The 18,650-nt window shown below is 45.6% G+C and overlaps 1 protein-coding gene across 1 annotated transcript in view; it reads right to left on the bottom strand.

The window, feature by feature from the left end:
* LOC148542995 (uncharacterized) overlaps positions 1–18,650 on the bottom strand; it is a 77,177-nt gene that overhangs the window by 21,002 nt on the left and 37,525 nt on the right. The window contains exons 8-10 of the mRNA XM_088460604.1: positions 6,663–6,786; positions 6,245–6,340; positions 5,343–5,491 (exon numbers count right to left, since the gene is read on the bottom strand). Of these exons, the coding sequence (XP_088316730.1) occupies positions 5,343–5,491; positions 6,245–6,340; positions 6,663–6,786 (369 nt within the window). The remainder of the gene's footprint in view (positions 1–5,342; positions 5,492–6,244; positions 6,341–6,662; positions 6,787–18,650) is intronic.

The raw sequence follows: 18,650 nt of genomic DNA, 5'->3' as shown, positions 1-18,650 counted from the left end.
GTGGGGAAGAGCCCCAGGTTTCAGACCAAGCTTGGGGTTTCAGGACTGTGGGGCCCTGCAGCCAGGTGCTGATTCCTAAAGTACGGGTGTACCCTACACATTTTTTTCCCCATAATTTTGGGAACCAGGACTGGCTAAGCAGTCCGGGGCTGGTTATGATTTGGGGGGACCCTATGTCTTTTTTTATTAAATATTAACCATTTACATAGTGTTTACATTCAGAAACGTACACAAATCATACTGATCTGTGTATGATTCTGCCAAACTCGCAGCTCAGGAGATGGAGTGTTTAAAACTTCAAGTTATCAGGGAGTTTCCTACAATCTCACCTGAGACTGTAGTCTCGATTCTTGATAAATTCCCGAGTTGTATCCTTTTCATGAAAAGTACTTCCGCATTTGGCCGATGGTGAGTTGATTTGAGTTTGCGATCTCACCCGAGTTTTACCAGTGAAAGAGAGAAATCTTTCCCAAACTCACCCGAGTTTATCTTTAGTAAATTTGCGAGATGAAAAACATGCCTTAACTTACCCGAGATTGTCATCTCAACCAAACTAGAATATTTGTAAATTTACCCCAAGGTCTACACAAATCGGGGTAATTTTACTAAGAATCATATCTGGTTGCGTTGTCAAACATGGGTGTGTTTTGCTAATTTTTACAACTCACAAATTACTAAAAGCAAACTCAGGTGAGAAATCATGAAACTCTCTGCAAAACTCGTGTGAAAACACAAATAGTAATAAATACACCATCAGCCAACCTCACAAGTACTTTCCATTGAAAATATACAACTCGGGAATTTACCAATAATCGTGATTATAATCACTGGTGTAATTTTAGCAAACCCTGTCCTAAATAGAAGTTTTAAATAGACTACTTTCTCAGCTGCATGTTTGGCAGAAACATACACAGGTCAGTGTGACCTGTGCATATTTATGCCTCTAATTATTCTCTAAAGGGTTCATTTAAAAAAAAAAATACGTAGCCCCCCCCCCCCCAAAAGCAAAACCAGCATGGGCTTCTGAGCCAGTCCTGGCTTTAAAAATATGGGTGGGAAATGTGTAGGGTTCGCCCATATATTGTGTACCAGCACTGGGCACCCTGAGGCAGTCCTTGTTTTAAAAATAGGGGAGGAGAAAATGTTGTGGGGTTCCCCTTATTTTTAAACCAGCACCTGACTCAAACCTAGCTGGGCTGTAATGCCACAGCCAGGGGACCCTTTCACCTGGTCTCCCGAGCCAAAAGCATTAACACCCCAAGCTAAGCAGCCCAATCTGGTGATCTCAGGGGAGACGGGGACCCCTCATCTCCTGAGCACCTCAGGCTTACGCTGAAGCCTGGTGCTCTTTCCTGCAGCCCTGGCCGGTGAGTGCAGGGGTAATAGTGTGAAAAATAGAATTATATTATTGTTTTTTATAGTGGAACTATAGGTCCCAGTGTACCTGCCCTTTGGCACTTGTGGAACTACAAAAGCCAGTAGGCGGCCGGCTCCTATAGCCCCACTGTAAAAAAAAAAAAAAAAAATTAATGACAGAACTCACACATCGTTGAAAGTAAAATTTTATGACATACATAACACACTCACACACACTTACCTTGTGCCAGATGTTCTATGTACTTCTCCAGTAGAGTTCCCACATTATTCCTATAAAAAAAATCCAATACTCCCCTACCTCCTGGTGTAGTATCTGTCCCCTAGTCCAGTAGACTCCACAGGACTTGGAAATAAAAAAAAATGCGGACCCTTCTGACATGTAGAGATGTATTTGATGATATATCTCTACCCCAGTAAATGACAGAGATCGGGTGGTTCTGTCATTAGCCGGGCCGGCCAGTCAATCACAGACTGCTCTACAGTTAGTAGCTGCTGACTGGTTGTGAGGCAGGGCTGTAGTGAAAATTGTCAATCGGGTCATATTGACTACGCTTCCTCCCGATTGACCCGTATATCGCAGCATTTTGCTACAAGGGGGCAAGACTTAATAACATGGTACCTGCTGTCAGTGGGGTTTCTGGGTACTCAGAAACCCCCCCTGCTGGCGCTACTGCTCATGTTGTGTAGAAAAGATCCATCAGATGGCATTAGCCGTTATTACCTATAGCAATGTTTTCCAACACCTGTCTATAATCCTAGAAAATCCCTGACTTTGTGCAAGTGGATCTAGAAGAATTAATGCTGTTTTGAAGGCAAAGGGTGGTCACACTAAATATTGATTTGATTTAAGGGGCCTACACATGGTATGCGATTTCACTTGAACTCCTGAACAAACTATATTGTACCTACATATGGAACGATTGTACAAACCACCAAACGATATAGATGGTTCATTAATAACTGCAAATCGTACGCATACGATGTTTTTCTTTCTGCGCCTGCGCACGGCTAGCAGTGCGCATGTGCGTATGAGCTCTACCGATCACAAATACTGTCGGTCGTAGGGCTTCCGACACGGAAGTGGATTGCTAAAGTTGATTGACAGGAAAGATCGTTTGTGGGAGTATACGGGGGTGGTGGTCTGGAAACAGAGGCGTTCTTCAGCGTTTCCAGGCGTTTTAGGGGAGTGCATAAATTACCTGCTTCGTACGACCAAGAATTGCGGATGCATGAAAATGTCACTCTACGAACAGGCTGATCGTCCAGGCTAAGGTAGGCAAGAAGCATCCGTAAGCCACAACAGTACAATCGTTAATCTGATGTTACCTGCGATGTTTCGATTTGGAACCACACAAACCAAGCAGCTAAGATTCCTGCATTGTAACTATTAACACTGCTAATTACCTTGTAACTCATTTCACTTGCGTGTGCATTAGGGAATTCGTAACACAAATGTTTCTTTGTGCTTTTTAAACAGTTTTTGGATAAAACAGTTTTTAAAACATCTAGCATTGTGTTTTGCGTAGCAGCCTTTTCAGATACCACACTGTTTAAACCTTGTATACATTGATATAGTTAAAGATAGACATTTTTGGTATGACATTTTTCTATTTTTGTGAAAATTGCCTTTCATCACAATGTAAAGAATAATTGTTTAGGCAACATTTGTATATAATTAAAATAATGAAAAAAAAAAAAAAAAAACATTTTTGGTCCAAAAAAAAAAAAGAGCTTGAGACATTGGTGACAAGAAATATGGGGACTGGACAACAGGTGAGGGCAGAGATATCCAGGGCTACTTGCGTCATTTGGGCCGGCTCGGAGGAAGAGGTAAGCTACGGACAGCCAACTGGCGTGTAACACGCCGACTGGCCTGGCCAGAGTTAGATGGGATTTCCTTTGGCCTAGGCATAGGGCTCTCCATACTTGCGGGGGTGGCTGTTGGGCTGCCAGAGGTGGTGGTCCTGGGAGGAAGGGAGTCTCGCTCCATCATGGCAGGTGGGTTGGCCTGCTCCTGGGTATTGGCCAAATGATCTAGGGCCCCAGCAATGGTCTCCAGGGCCACCGCCACCCTCACCAGAGTGGTCTCCATCCTCAGAAGAACACATGTGTTATCCTGAGGTTGGGAGACCAACCTGGTGAGGAGAGGCACTGCTCGGTCTAATGGTTGCCCTGGAGTAGACTCCACAGGGTCCCCAGATGGAGTACTTGGATCCTCCCCTGCAGAGTCTCCATCTGTGCTGGACCCAGACCTGACCTCAGGAGCAGGCACTACCTCCTCTGAGTCTGGAATATAAACAAAAAAAATTTATTTGTTTTTCCCCAAAAAAAAAAACAGAGACTTTTTGTTTTGCAAAATTAAATTATCTTCTTGCACATGTGGAGCGTTGAAGTCGGCCATGTCAGTGTCCATAGTGGACACGCCGACTATCTCCTCTTCCGTCACACATCCCTGAGCCAACATCTCCAACCTTGTCGAGGCCAGCGCCTCAGGGATGGGACCACCACCTGTCCCCGCAGCATGGTCCACCCTACTCCGTAGCTTCCTCTTCAGTTGGTACTTGAAATCCGTCCAGCTGTCAATGTTATTTTGGAAATTTTAAGTGTTAGTTTTTTTAAATAAGATCAAGCTTTGGCCTTCAGTACACTCACAATATAATTTTCTTACCATTTTTTTACGACTTTCTGTGTTCTGTAGGTTGTCCCCACACCATTAACAGCCCTGGATATCTCCTCCCAAATCTTGTCTTTGGCTCCAGCCCCCATATTTCTGGGTGCATTGACTAGGTTCTCCATTGTCATGGTCACCAATGTCTCAAGCTCGATCCGTGAAAATGGAGGGTTTCTTGGCCTTGGCCTGCTTGGACCCGCCTCCTCCTCCCCTACTGGTGGACTTTGATTCCCAGCACCAACAACAATTTTTAAAATAGTACAAATTTTTTTTATTTATTGAGGGAAATATGACCAGTTCTTGTGTTGTGTAAAAAATGTGATTGGAACTTACCTGGCTCAGTTGGCCTCTGCTCACCATGCTCCTCGCTTGACATTGTGGTAACCTGTGAGAGAGCATGAAGAATACTGCTTGTGCAGACTTTTTTATAGATGTGATCGCATCCCTGGATTGGTTACCCGTGCATCCTTATTTCCCTAACTACAAATGCACACCTTTCCTGCATTCCGTAATCACTGCATGGGTTGTGCTAGATGTGAGCGCATCCCTGGATTGGTTACCCGTGCATCCAAATTTCCCAAAAATAAAAAAACATTATACCAAAAATGTCTATCTTTAACTATATCAATGTATAAAAGGTTTAAAAAGTGTGGTATCTGAAAAGGCTGCTATGCAAAACACAATGCTAGATGTTTTAAAAACTGTTTTACAAAAAAAAGGTTTAAAAAGCACAAATAAACATTTGTGTTACGAATTTCCTAATGCACACGCAAGTGAAATGAGTTACAAGGTAATTAGCAGTGTTAATAGTTACAATGCCGCAATCTTAGCTGCTTGGTTTGTGTGGTTCCAAATCGAAACATCGCAGGTAACATCAGATTAACGATTGTACTGTTGTGGCTTACAGACGCTTCTTGCTTACCTTAGCCTGGACGATCATCCTGTTCGCAGAGTGACGTTTTCATGCATCCGCAATTCTTGGTCGTACGAAGCAGGTAATTTATGCACTCCCCTAAAACGCCTAGAAACGCTGAAGAATGCCTCCGTTTGCAGACCACCACCCCCGTATACTCCCACAAACGGTCTTACCTGTCAATCAACTTTAGCAATCCACTTCCGTGTCGGAAGCCCTACGACCGTCAGTATTTTTCATCGGTAGACCTCGTACGCACATGCGCACTGCTAGCCGTGCGCAGGCGCAGAAAGAAAAACATCATATGCGTACGACCGTGCGGCCGCAATGACCGACTCTGAATGAGGTCATGAGATCCTTCAAGTTCAGAATAGGTCTGACTGGGCCGTCCGGCTTCGGAACCATGAAAAGACTGGAGTAGAAACCCTTTTCGGTCTGATTCCTGGGAACGTGGACCATCACTCTTGCGGATAGAAGTTTGTCTATTGCTTCTTGTAATACAACACTCCTGTCATTGGAAACTGGTAAACCTGTGGTAAAAAACCGAGGTAGAGGTTGAAACTGAAAATCAAGCTTGTATCCCAGAGTGATGAGATCCCAGACCCAAGCGTCCATACAGGATTCCGTCCATACTTCTCTAAAGTCCCAAAGATGTGCTCCCACTCTGGGGTCCCCCAGGTGAGAGGGAAGCCCGTCATACACTATGCTTGGTAGTGGACTTAACCTCCTGTTGAGTAGATGTTGATGTTGCAGCTCTGCCATGTCCTCTGGAACCACAGGAAGTTGATGGTCCTCCTCTGTAATGTCCCGGAGCACGAAAGTACCGAAACAAGGGTCCCGAGTAAGATCTTCTAGGGGGTGGAGCCACATATGGAAGATAAGTGGATTTACCCCTAGAAGCCTGAGAAATCCATTTATCTAGTTCCACTCCATATAATACACTTCCCATGAATGGAAGTGCTTCCATAGCTTTCTTTGATTCTACATCCGCCTGCCAATGTTTAAGCCACAGCGCCCTGCGCGCAGAAATTGCCAGAGCTGGAGGCGATATTGCAAACATCTTTGGATGCCTCTCCAAGGTAAGTTACAGCCTCACCTATATGCTCTGCTAATGAAATAAGCTCCTCCACTGGCAGCTGATCTCTCCGTCAGCCAATTGTTTTGCCCAAAGCTGAATTGCTTTGTTAGTCCAGCAGCTTACAATCACAGGATGCAGAGTCACACCAGCCACTGTATAAATGGACTTGAGAGTATTCTCCAATCTCCTGTCTGATGTCTCCTACAAAGACGTGGCCCCAGGAACCGTAGCTTAGTCTTCTTAGACAGACGCGACACCGACGAATCTACCGTAGGAGGAATCTCACAAGATTTTCTGTTATCTGCAGGAAAATAATAAAAGGATGATAACCACCGGGACATCTGAAATTTTTTATTTGGATGCTCCCAAGCTGAAATCAGAAGAGAATCCAGTTCTTCTGAAATTGGAAAAGTAGCAGCCTGTCTTTGTTTCTTTAAAAAGAAAGACTGCCTTGCAGGACCCTTGGCCTCTTCTTTTATCTGCAATACCTGGTGGATTGCAGAAATAACGCCTCTATCCCTTCAGACACAGGCTCAGGCTCCTCCTCGAGCTCCTCAGGCAAATCTGGAGCATATTCGCCCTCTTCTAAAACTGGCATATCCTCCTCCTCCGAGTCGTCTGACTGGAGAACTCTTTTTTGAGACCTGTGGCATTGCCGTAGGCACGGGAAGGAGCCATGGCTTTTGTGATTCCAGTAATAGATATAGCTAAGGACTGCGCCCATGTTGGTCTTCTAGAGCAGCAGACCTGCAAACGAGGACGATCGTATAGAGGGGGAGGAGCTTGTTACACTTAAAAAAGTTAAAGTGCCAGCTGCCACTTAGCACACATCTATACCCCACTGTCTTGAAGCCTCCAGTGTTCCCTAGTGGATGAAGGAGAAACAATGTGTTGAATGATTGGTGGTCTGTGCTACTAGAACAGAGACGAAGCTGGTGGTTGATTGCTTCACTATTGTACAGATGTGCAAAATAAATAGCATTCTGTTTTAAATAAAATATTTTAATGAAAATTCCGGCCTCCACCTACCCCTCAATAGCCGGCCAATCACACGCCTTAGTTATTATTTCACTATCATCCTCTAGGGACACTGGAACTTGGAGATATAGAGGTGAGGCAGATGTTTAGAACTATGGGGGTGAATCAGACCCGGATGCTAAGCTGCACTCTCTCGAAGCCATCAGTGGCCGAGTATGCAAATTCCGCAATCGCACTGTCCGGATGGCAGAGTGAGTGCACGCCGATGTAATGACGTCCACTTTTCTTTCTTAGCACACGTCATCTCCAGGAAGTGTATGATTAATCAGCAGTTAACGGAGCTACACGCAGCGCTTGAGGTAGATCCTACCCCACCGCAAGCACTGCGATCACAACAGGCTGAAATACAACCAAGTGACGTGTACAATGATGCTACATGCTAATTATTGATGCTCATTAAACTCCGTTTTGACGCCCAGACACACCTACGTTTGCACCACCACTCCCCCATTCACAAGCACCTTCCCCTGTTACCACCCACAAACAGCACAATCTGTCACTCAAAGTAGCGCTCATTCTGTGCTCAACGAGCGTGCGATTCCTGATCACAATGACTGGCCTGTGCATGCACATTATGACTTATACGCATGCGCAGAAAGGTGACAATCGCCCATAGAGAGCGTTCGCGGCTTAGCATCCGGGTCTGAATCAGGACCTATGTTTGAGACTCCTCCCTTTTCCATAATACACCCTGCAGAGAACTCAGTAGCGCACTTCAGGGCCATAACTAGGAGTGTGTGACTTGTGCCGTCATTTTGTTTGGGACTTTTCTAACATTGCTCACGGCCATCTACACAGCATATCCTGATGCAGGGTGCCAGGAGCAGACCTAGGGAGTGTAATCCCAGGCCATACCACTGCTACCTTTGCTCCATACATAGATCCTGGGAGCATGCAGTCATTGCCTTTGCAGGCAGTAACAGAAAGACCCTATGCTACTAACCTGCCACTGGGCCACAGCACTTGACTACGCACCTGAGACCCTGCTTCAGGGGAGAGACTTCCCTCCTGCCTGGGAGTGGGGAGCCTGTAGTTTTAGTCACTCTCTGATGACCACGACTTACACAAAAAGTATTTGTGAAGCAGATAAGGTTGGAGCTGTTCGCTAAAGCAGCTACAAACTAAGGGCCTGATTCAGCTTGGATCACAACTGCTAAAAAACACGCAATCAGCCGATTGTTACGTACTGCGCATGCGTATGCATCGAATCGGCCACTGTGATTGGAACTGCAATCGCAGTGACTTTGCAGACCCATCGCAGAGTGATTGACAGGAAGTACCGTTTGGGGGGATGAAACGCAGGCATGCCAGTGCGTTTGAACATCGTTGCATGGGCGTGCATAAATTATCCACTGTGATGCCATGCATAGCTTGAAACCTCATAACATGCGCTGAAGTTAGCAAATTCTGAGTAATGTCTGACCTTGCGCAAGTGTGCGTATGGCTGTGATGGTACTCGATTGTACCGATGGTTTTGTAGTCTTGCTTAAAATTACGGATGTGTGTAAGGTAAAGTGGGCGTCCTTATGTTGTGCTGTGATGGCATAGCGATCACAATGGATTAGCATACTATCGCAGTTGAACTGTGTGCGTAATCTCTATTGCATTCGCAATAGCGATCCTTACTGAATCAAGGCCCTCATTCAGAGCCGCACGTTAACAACAGTACGCTCGTTGCGTTCCGATGTTGACTAACCGCGCATGCATCGGTGTTACACTGCGCATGTGCGTACGGCAGATTGCGAGCTTTTTTTCTCTCGTTCCTAAAATAGCGTACAGGAAGTGACATGTCAAATGTGATTGACAGAACAGGGCGTTTTTGGGTGTTGACGGGGGTGGAGATGAAAAAACGCAGGCGTGGCGAGGCGTTTTTGGGGCGTACATACATTAGCAGATGCGAACGTCAAATGTGTTCGGACCGTCTCATACGTCACTGAAACATCCGCTTTCCCTTCAAAATGCTCGCACAGCTTAGGGTCAGGATTACTCGACCACATTGGCGATGGCCTTCTCCTCCGTCCCGGGACTCCGCGATGGTGCAGCGATTAATCGCGGCTGGTCAGTAAAGTAATTAGTGTTGGATTGAAATCCGGCTTGGTATGTGTTTGGAAAGCAGTTTATTGGGATAGCACAAAAGCGTACGCAGGTGGAAATCAGAGCTGCTAATGTCATGATTACACAATCAATTAGCGTACATTTTTGGGGTTTTATTTTGGCCACAATTTGGTGGTTATGGCCTATTGTAACAATAATGTCATCATCTTTTAATTAGCTCCCCTTTTTTTTGGTTTACTGTGGAATTTGCATCGCTATGTGATTTTTTAAACGTTCCTTAAAGAGGCCTTTTTTTTTTTTAAAGAGGGTCAGTTTTTGCGTTTAAGGCCAGGATTAAATGTAACCCATTTGTACAATAATGTCACAATACAATGTCAGTGTTTTGTTTTTAATTTATTGTTTACACACAAACAAATTGGCCTAATATTGTATTGCCTTTTTTTGTGGCCAAGATATTTGATCCAAAAAAAAATATAACATAACTACTAACATAAGCGTAAATACAAAATTTAAAAACATTTCACAAGAAAGGAGAGGGAAGTTTTGAACAGAAAGGAATATGAGCCAAGCACAGAAGGAGTGTGGGAAAAGTCGCCATTGCTGTCACCGTTTTCTCGCCCGTTTGGCTGGGTGAGGGTGGGCGCCAGACCGGGTTCGGGATGCCATCGGGCTGGCCTGTCCAGAGGCAGATGTTGTGGCCTCTGGACTAGGCACAGGGCTAGGCACATTTGGAGGATTGGCTGATGTTGTGCCAGAGGTGGAGGATCCGGATGTTCCGGCAGGAAGGGAGGTCGGCTCCACCATGTGCTGGCGAACGAGCTGCTCCAGGGCATCGGTGATGCGGATGTTGGCCCTGGTATTTTCCGCCAGGGCCTGACCAATGGTCACGTTGGCCGCAGCATTTTGCTCCAGGGCCTCAGCCACCCGTATCAGACTGGCGTCCATCCTCTGCAGAATCTCCGTATGGCAATCCGATTTAAAATTGAGTTCTGTGAGGAGGCCCACTGCCTGCGAGGGGGCACGCCCTGGACTGGCTTCTGCAGGGTCCTCAGCCGGATGTACTGGTTCCTCCCCTGCAGAGCCAGCAGAAATTCTGCGGCCAAGGCTCCCCTCTGGAGCAGACTCATCCGCCTCTGTCTCTGTTAGGAAATTGGAGAAAAGACTCACATTAGAATCTACATATTGGCACAATAGCATTTCTGAGTTGGTGACATCACAAGACTTACCTTGGCCAACATGAGGAGCCGCAAAGTCTGGCATGTCCGTATCCATGTTGGACACGCCAAACACCTCCACAGCCTGCACACACCCCTGTGCCATCTCTTCTAAGTCTGTCAACTCCAATGACACAGGGGTGGGACCCCCACCTGTCCCCCTTGCATGCCTAGCCCTGTCGGCAAGTTTTTGTTTGAGACGATATTTGAAGTCTGCCCATCTGTGGAATGAATTTGGAACCATTATCCTTTTTTTTACAATGGGGTTTGTTTATAGGATGGGAAAGTGTTTACTTACCGCCGTTTGACATCCCGGGCTAGACGGACATAATCACCCACCCTATTGACAGCAACGGCGACCTCCTCCCACATTCTCCACTTCTGGCTTTGGCTCATATTCCTGGCTGCCTGGGGCAGGATGTCAACGCACTTCTGGATCAAAACCTCCATCTCCTTGCTTGTGAAATGTGGCTGCCTTTTTTTTTTGGCAGCTTTGGCGGGTTGACTGGGGCCAGCAGTCTCTTCCATGTCATCCTCCTCACCTATTTGGGTAAATATGCAGATTTAGCCACTTCACAACTTGCACAATATTATGTTTTAAAAGAATCATTGACACAAAATGCATGAAGGCCTTACCGCCGCAATTTTGACCATTGTTTCCCTGGTTTGAAGCCATGTCTCTGCTTCCAGCATGAAATCATCCAGAAATTCTATGTGATTTCGTGACGTATTTATACATGCGTCCTTAGTTTGCGGCCGCATCATTGATTGTGCGTCCCTATGATTCATCCTTAATTTGTGCGGGAAAATAAACACTATTTATGGCTTGGTGTGTGTGGATTCGAGGTGGGGTTTTTGGAGTGTTGTCGGTTAAGTGGTTTGGATTTGGTTGTTTGCGTTTGGAGGATTTGGCAGAGTTGTTTTTTTGTTTGTTTTTGCTACATTTCTTTGGTTTTTCCGTTCGCATTTTTTTCATTTTTTCAACATCCTTTCCTGATTTGGTAAGTTTTGTGCATTCAAATTTGTGGCCAATTGGTGTATTCTTCTGTTTTGTGGTTCGTTAATTTGTTTAACACTCATTTCATCTTTTTTAGTTTTTTTTTGTTTTCGGACCCAAAGAAGTTTTTTGTGGAAATCTTATATATTCGAGTTGGGTAAGTCCATTTTTTGTCTTGCATTTGCGAATTAATTACCGCATTTTTGACTGTTGGTGTAGCGACTTGCATTTGCGAATTAATTACCGCATTTTTGACTGTTGGTGTAGCGACTTGCATTTGCGAATTAATTACCGCATTTTTGACTGTTGGTGTAGCGACTTGCATTTGCGAATTAATTACCGCATTTTTGACTGTTGGTGTAGCGACTTGCATTTACGAATTAATTACCGCATTTTTGACTGTTGGTGTAGCGACTTGCATTTGCGAATTATTTACCGCATTTTTGACGGCTTATTCATCATATAATCCAGTTTTGCTTTTCCCTTTTCCATTTTTTGGGTCCATTTGAACCCTATTTGACGTACGGTGTGCAATGTCGTTTTCATCGATGGCCAAATGTGTTTTTCCGCTATTTTCTGTGTTGGCTTGCAACAATTTTTAAACAAAAAAAACACCCTCTAAATTTTTGAAGTCTCATTGTTGGCTTTTTTACAGTTTATACGTATCATGACAATACCCCGGCATGTAAGCAGCTATGGATGGTATCAGAAAGCTAAGTTGTTTTTTCTTACTTTTGGGGTGGGTCAAAAGCCTTACATTGTAAACTTTGAATTTCAGGTAGATCTGGGGCGAATTGTTCTGGCCCTGCTCCCGGAAGACGACCAACCTCAAACTCGTCCCAGGCGTAGGCATCGTAGGCATGCAAGGCCCCAGATATTTCGAACACGTGTCACCCTTTTTGGAATGCCCGATGATGAGGTTTTAAGACGCTACCGTCTACCTCCCAAAATCATCATAGACACTCTCTCATTAATAGAAAGTGATCTTGAGCGGCAAATTGACAGTCCAACAGCAATACCACCACTGACGCAATTTATGGCGGTGTTACATTTCTGTGCCTCAGGATCATTTCAAACAACGGTGGGAATAGTGGCGGGCATCTCCCAATCCTCCTTTTCCAGGATCCTGAGGGCAGTGATGGAGGCACTTTTCAAGCACCTCCATCATTTTATTAAAATGCCTTTGGATATGGGTGCCCTTAGTGTGGCCAAGGCCAATTTTTACCAAATAGCTGGCTTCCCACACATCATAGGGGTTGTGGATGGTACTCACATACCACTTCAGCCTCCAGCACGGCTGGAGGCAATATTTAGAAACAGGAAACACTATCACTCCCTGAATGTAATGGTGGTATGTGATGCCTCCCTCCAGATCCTGTCCCTGAATGCTAAATTACCCGGAAGTGCTCATGACTCCTTCGTCATCCGGCAATCAGGGATATGGCAGAAATTAACCAACCTACAAGCTGGTGATGCGTGGCTTCTGGGTAAGTGGAGACCTTTAGTACATAACAATGTTAAGCTTGATACACAGTGTTCCTGATGTGGTCTATTTTTGTTCACAGGAGACAGTGGATACCCTTGCATGTCCTGGCTGCTCACTCCTTATTTGGCTCCCACACCAGAGCCACAAAGTGCGTATAATTCCGCACTTACAGCCACCAGGCAAGTGGTGGAGCGCTGTATCGGCCTTTTAAAAGGCCGATTCAGATGCCTCCACCGCTCTGGTGGCGAGCTCATGTATGTGCCGGATATGGTGTCGAAAATTGTGGTCCTGTGTGGGATATTTCACAACATTGCCATAAGGAGTGGTGTCCCAATGCAGCCAGAGGATGCCTTACCTGAGGATGGCCCCCCCGAGGTTGGTCGAAGGTCAGTATGTGGGGGGGGCCATACGCGATGATGTGGTGGCCAGATTTTTTAGGTAAGTTTGCACAAAACTCCAGTGTTTATACCTAATGTGTTTTTGTTTTTTGGCGAACATCTAATTTATTTTTAATTTTCTCACCATCTTCTGTTTGTTCACATAATCTTTGGCACTCCAACGCTCACTACTTCCTGCTACCCTTACCAAACCTGGATCTGGTCCTTTTGGGCATATATTCTTGAACCCATATCGCAACGCCATGTTTGTGGAATCATGTTGGCATGGTCCTTCGTCAACCAGTTCTTGATTTTGTGTTTTTATTTAATTATTTCTTGGTATGTGTTGTATTTGAATTTATCACTGTGTATTTTTTTTGGGAGTGACCACTTTGTTTTCTCTGTTATGTTGTGAATAAATGTTTGAAGAGTGAAATGGTCTTCCTTTTTTGGGACGTTAACAGCAAGTGTAACCAGGTTAACACAAGTTACATTTGACTAAGGGGTAAACCAGTACTGACGCCAGTTGAGCAAAACTGAAATATGTTTTCAGCTTCCCAATCCACACCAAAAGGAAGCCTGGCCCAACCTTGGGATTTGTAAGATTGGCCTAAGCAGCTTGCGCACCAAGTAGGAACCTGGAAAATGTAGAAATCTGTAATTGACACTACACCCAAAAAGGGAAATGACATTGTTACTGTTATGTGTTTCTGGTGTCTGTTTGACATACAAAGACAAAACACAATCTAACTTTTAAAAAAGGGAAATCCTTGCAGGAACTTATGTCAGGCTAAACTATCTTGGTTTTGGTTTTTAAAAATGAGCCACAACGTATATTTGTCTTAATAAATTTATTTGGAAAATAGAACAAAAAAAAAAAATCTAATGCCGAAGGAGGCCAGACAGCCGGTCGAGGGCCACCAGAAGGCCGATTACATGGTGGCGCATCTGCCCCACAACATCCGCCACCTCTTGCCGATGCCTCTGTTCCTCTGTGGGTGAGAAAAGTGTGTGGGTTAATACAACAATAGGGAATCCACAGAAAAACTTAAAAAAAAAACCAAATCACTCCTAAACCCAAAAACAGAAATAAAAAGGGTGGGCTGGCAAAAATACAAGGCCTAGGTACAAATTCCCACAGGTATGATATGTGTATGCTTAAATCACCAGGAAGAGGTAAAGGCAAACCTTCACAATCAACAAAAGTCAAGCCACAAAAACACGAAGAAAGGCACGACACATGATTACATACAAACAGTTTGTGCTTTAAAAAAAAAAATAAAAAAACATACCGGGAGACAAATCGGGAGCTCCGGCCAAACCTCCATGATCCTCCTCGGAGGATCCGTCATTCCCCAAAGAATGGGGCGGAGTTATGCTGGACTCCGGGGAGGGGGTAATTGGAAGAGGGGTGGGTGGAGGAGAGGGGGAAGTGGGACGGAGGGGAAGGAGGCCCGACATTTCCTGGAGAGGGTCTGGGAAGGATGGGGAGGAGTGGGGAATAGGGGAAAGATTTGGGGTGGAGTGTTGGCTGGGGGTTGGGGAGAGTGGGCGGGAACGCCGTCTGGACGGACGTTGACGGCGGAGTCTTGGCTGTCCCCCTAAAATATGTCAAAGAAATTGCGTTTAGTTTATGGACAAATCCGGGCAACCAAACAAAAAAAAAAAAATTAATAAAAAATAAAACCAAAAAAAATAGCAGTAGAATTAAAAAATCAGAAAAAGAGGGGAAACATGCAGACGCAGATATGAGTACCAATAATAAATAGAACAGACAGGAAAACATGCAGACGCAGATATGAGTACAAATAATAAATAGAACAGACAGGAAAACATGCAGACGCAGATATGAGTACAAATAATAAATAGAACAGACAGGAAAACATGCAGACGCAGTTTGCCCCACAAACACAAACATTAAAACCACAATACATAACACTTACTTGCCAGGATCTGCATGCGAAAGCATGCCAGCAAGCGGGGCGTTCGCCGTTGCAGGTCGGACCACCTGCGCTCCAGCTGCCCGATGTTGCGGCGTGAGCCGAAGGACCGCAGGCGGGACCGTACCTCCGCATACGCGGAGCGCTTCTGCCGGTTGGTCATGGGTTGAGGCTGGCTGGTGATCCGGCGATCCATGACCTCCGTAAGCACCAGCAGCTCACGCCTGGTGAATGCGGAGGCTCTCATGATGGCAATGGTGTTTTTCTTAAAAATCATTTTTGATAAAGTGTGTAAAAATTTTCTGATTGGCTAATGTATTTTGGAAATTAACAGGAGCAATTTTATTGGTTAGTGTATGAGTCATGTGTTCGACAGGGCCAGAAATCTCTGGAGAGTTAGGATAGGCTTGATGCAGTGACATGCGTAAGCAAATTTAAATAAAGAAATGAACCCAGGGAAATATGCGGGGATCCACAGCAATAGTACAATTGTTTAATTGTGGTTCACATGTTTTTTGAACAATAAAAGCGAATGTTTCATCCGTACGTATTCTGCGGGTAAACACAAACACGGACAAGAGTAAAGTTTCTTGCATTGTGTTGAAAAAAAACAAACAATTAAGCTAATTGATACATTGATTGGCATGATACGATTGATGGAGGTAGGCAGAATAAAGGAGCAGGTAATCGACATCTGACAAGGCCACTTCCTGTTTATACGTGTGCGTGCGTTCCTTTCAAGCCATTTCGGGGATGTACGCTCGCTATTTCGTACGCTCGTTAGTTAGAGGAGGGGTCGTCAGAGTTTAGGGAGGAATTTTAGATGCGAACGAAAATACGAGCGAGCCATTGAATTTAAATATTTTTGTACGTACGCCTAACGTACGTGCGCCCGCTTGCGAGTGGCTCTGAATGAGGGCCCAAGTCCTAAGCACAATCTGGCCATTCTCGGCTGTTCTCCTGGGTGGTAACTAGGGGTGTGCACCGGCCACTTTTCGTGTTTTGTGTTTTGGTTTTGGATCTGGATCTTTCTTCGTGTTTTGGATCTGGATTGGTTTTGCCAAAACCACCCTTCCGTGTTTTGGGTTCTGGGTTTTGTGTTTTGGATCTGTATTTTTTTGAAAAAAAGCATAAAAACAGCTAAAATCACAGAATTTGTAGGTTTTTCTGCTCCTATGCTATTATTAACCTCAATAACCTTAATTTCCACTCATTTCCAGTCTATTCTGAACACCTCACACCTCACAATAGTGTTTTTATGTCCAAAAGGTTGCACCGAGGTAGCTGGATGACTATGCTAAGCGACACGAGTGGGCGGCACAAACACGTGACCCATCTAGGAGTGACACTGCAGTGGCAGGCAGGATGGCAGTTAGAAAAACTAGGCCCCAAACTGTACATAATGCAAAGAAAAAAAGAGGTGCAAGATGGAATTGTCCTTGGGCCCTCCCACCCACCCTTATGTTGTATAAACAGGACATGCACACTTTAACAAATCAATCATTTCAGCGCCAGGGTCTGCCACACAACTGTGGCTGAAATGATTGGTTCGTTTGGGCCCCCACAAAACAAGCTGGCAATTAATGTGTCCCTGCACAAACTGGCTCTACGGAGGCAAGATGTCATCCTCATCCTCCTCATCCACCGATTCCTCACCCTCTTCAGTGTGTACATCCTCATCCTCACAAAGTATTAACTCGTCCCCACTTGAATCCACCACCACAGGTCCCTCTGTACCTTCTGGAGGCTGGTCTCCCTGGAAGAGCTGATAATTCATTTTGATGAACATCATCTTCTCCACATTCTGTGGAAGCAACCTCCTACGCCTTTCGCTGACAAGGTTCCCGGCTGCACTAAACACTCTTTCGGAGTACACACTGGAGGGGGGGCAACTCAGGTAAAATAGAGCCAGTTTGTACAGGGGCCTCCAAATTGCCTCTTTTTCCTGCCAGTACAGGTATGGACTGTCTGACATGCCTACTTGGATGCTGTCACCGATGTAATCCTCCACCATTCTGTCAATGGTGACAGTATCATATGCAGTGACAGTAGACATGTCAGAAATTGTTGCCAGGTCCTTCAGTCCGGACCAGATGTCCAAACTTGGTCCTGCCTGCCCTGCATCACCACCAGCGGGTTGCTTAGGATACCTAAGTTTTTTCCTGGCAGCCCCAGTTGCGGGAGAAAATGAAGAAGGAGCCGTTGACGTGTCACGTTCCGCTTCAGCTGACAGTGTGTTCACCAGCAGGTCTTTGCACCTCTGCAGGCTTGTGTCGGCCGGAAAGAGAGACACCACATAGGCTTTAAACCTAGGATCGAGCACGGTGGCCAAAATGTAGTGGTCTGATTTCAACAGATTGACCACCCTGGAATCCTGGCAAAGCGAATGAAGGGCTTCATCCACAAGTCCCACATGCCGAGCGGAATCGCTCCGTCTTAGCTCCTCCTTCACTTTCTCCAGCTGCTTCTGCAAAAGCCTGATGAGGGGAATGACCTGACTCAAGCTGGCAGTGTCTGAACTGACTTCACGTGTGGCAAGTTCGAAGGGCTGAAGAACCTTGCACAACACGGAAATCATTCTCCACTGCGCTTGAGTCAGGTGCATACCCCCTCCTTTGCCTATGTCATAGGTGGATGTATAGGCTTGTATGGCCTTTTGCTGCTCCTCCATCCTCTGAAGCATATAGAGGGTTGAGTTCCACCGCGTCACAACCTCTTGCTTCAGGTGATGGCGGGGCAGGTTCAAGAGTGTTTGCTGGCGCTCCAGTCTTCGGCACGCAGTCGCTGAATGGCGAAAGTGGCCAGAAATTTTTCGGGCCACCCAAAGCGTCTCCTGCACGCCCCTGTCGCTTTTCAGAAAATTCTGCACCACCAAGTTTATTGTGTGAGCAAAACATGGGACGTGCTGGAATTTGCCCAGATGTAATGCCCGCACAATATTGGTGGCGTTGTCAGATATCACAAATCCCCAGGAGAGTCTAAGTGGGGTAAGCCACTGGGCGATGATTTCCCTCAGTTTCTCTAAGAGGTTGTCGGCGGTGTGCCTCTTACTGAAACCGGTGATACACAGCGTAGCCTGCCTTGTAACGAGCTGGCGTTTCTGAGATGCTGCTACTGGTGACGCTGCTGCTGTTGCTGCGTAAGGTGATACATCTACCCAGTGGGCTGTCACAGTCATATAGTCCTTAGTCTGCCCTGTTCCACTTGTCCACATGTCCGTGGTTAAGTGGACATTGTGTACAACGGCATTTTTCAGGACACTGAGGACACTTTTTCTGACGTTTCTGTACAGTCTCGGTATCGCCTGCCTAGTGAAGTGGAATCTAGACGGGATTTGGAACCGGGGACACACTACCTCCATCAATTGTCTAAATCCCACTGCACTAATGGCGGATACCGGACGCACGTCTAACACCAACATAGCAGTCAAGGCCTCAGTTATACGTTTTGCTTCAGGATGACTGCTGTCGTACTTCATCCTCCTCGCTAAGGACTGTTGGAGGG

The sequence above is a fragment of the Taudactylus pleione genome, unplaced genomic scaffold, assembly GCF_031769625.1.
Source record: "Taudactylus pleione unplaced genomic scaffold, aTauple2 ptg000007l, whole genome shotgun sequence".
Lineage (NCBI taxonomy): Eukaryota > Metazoa > Chordata > Amphibia > Anura > Myobatrachidae > Taudactylus > Taudactylus pleione.
This window is presented reverse-complemented; position numbering and strand designations above follow the sequence as displayed.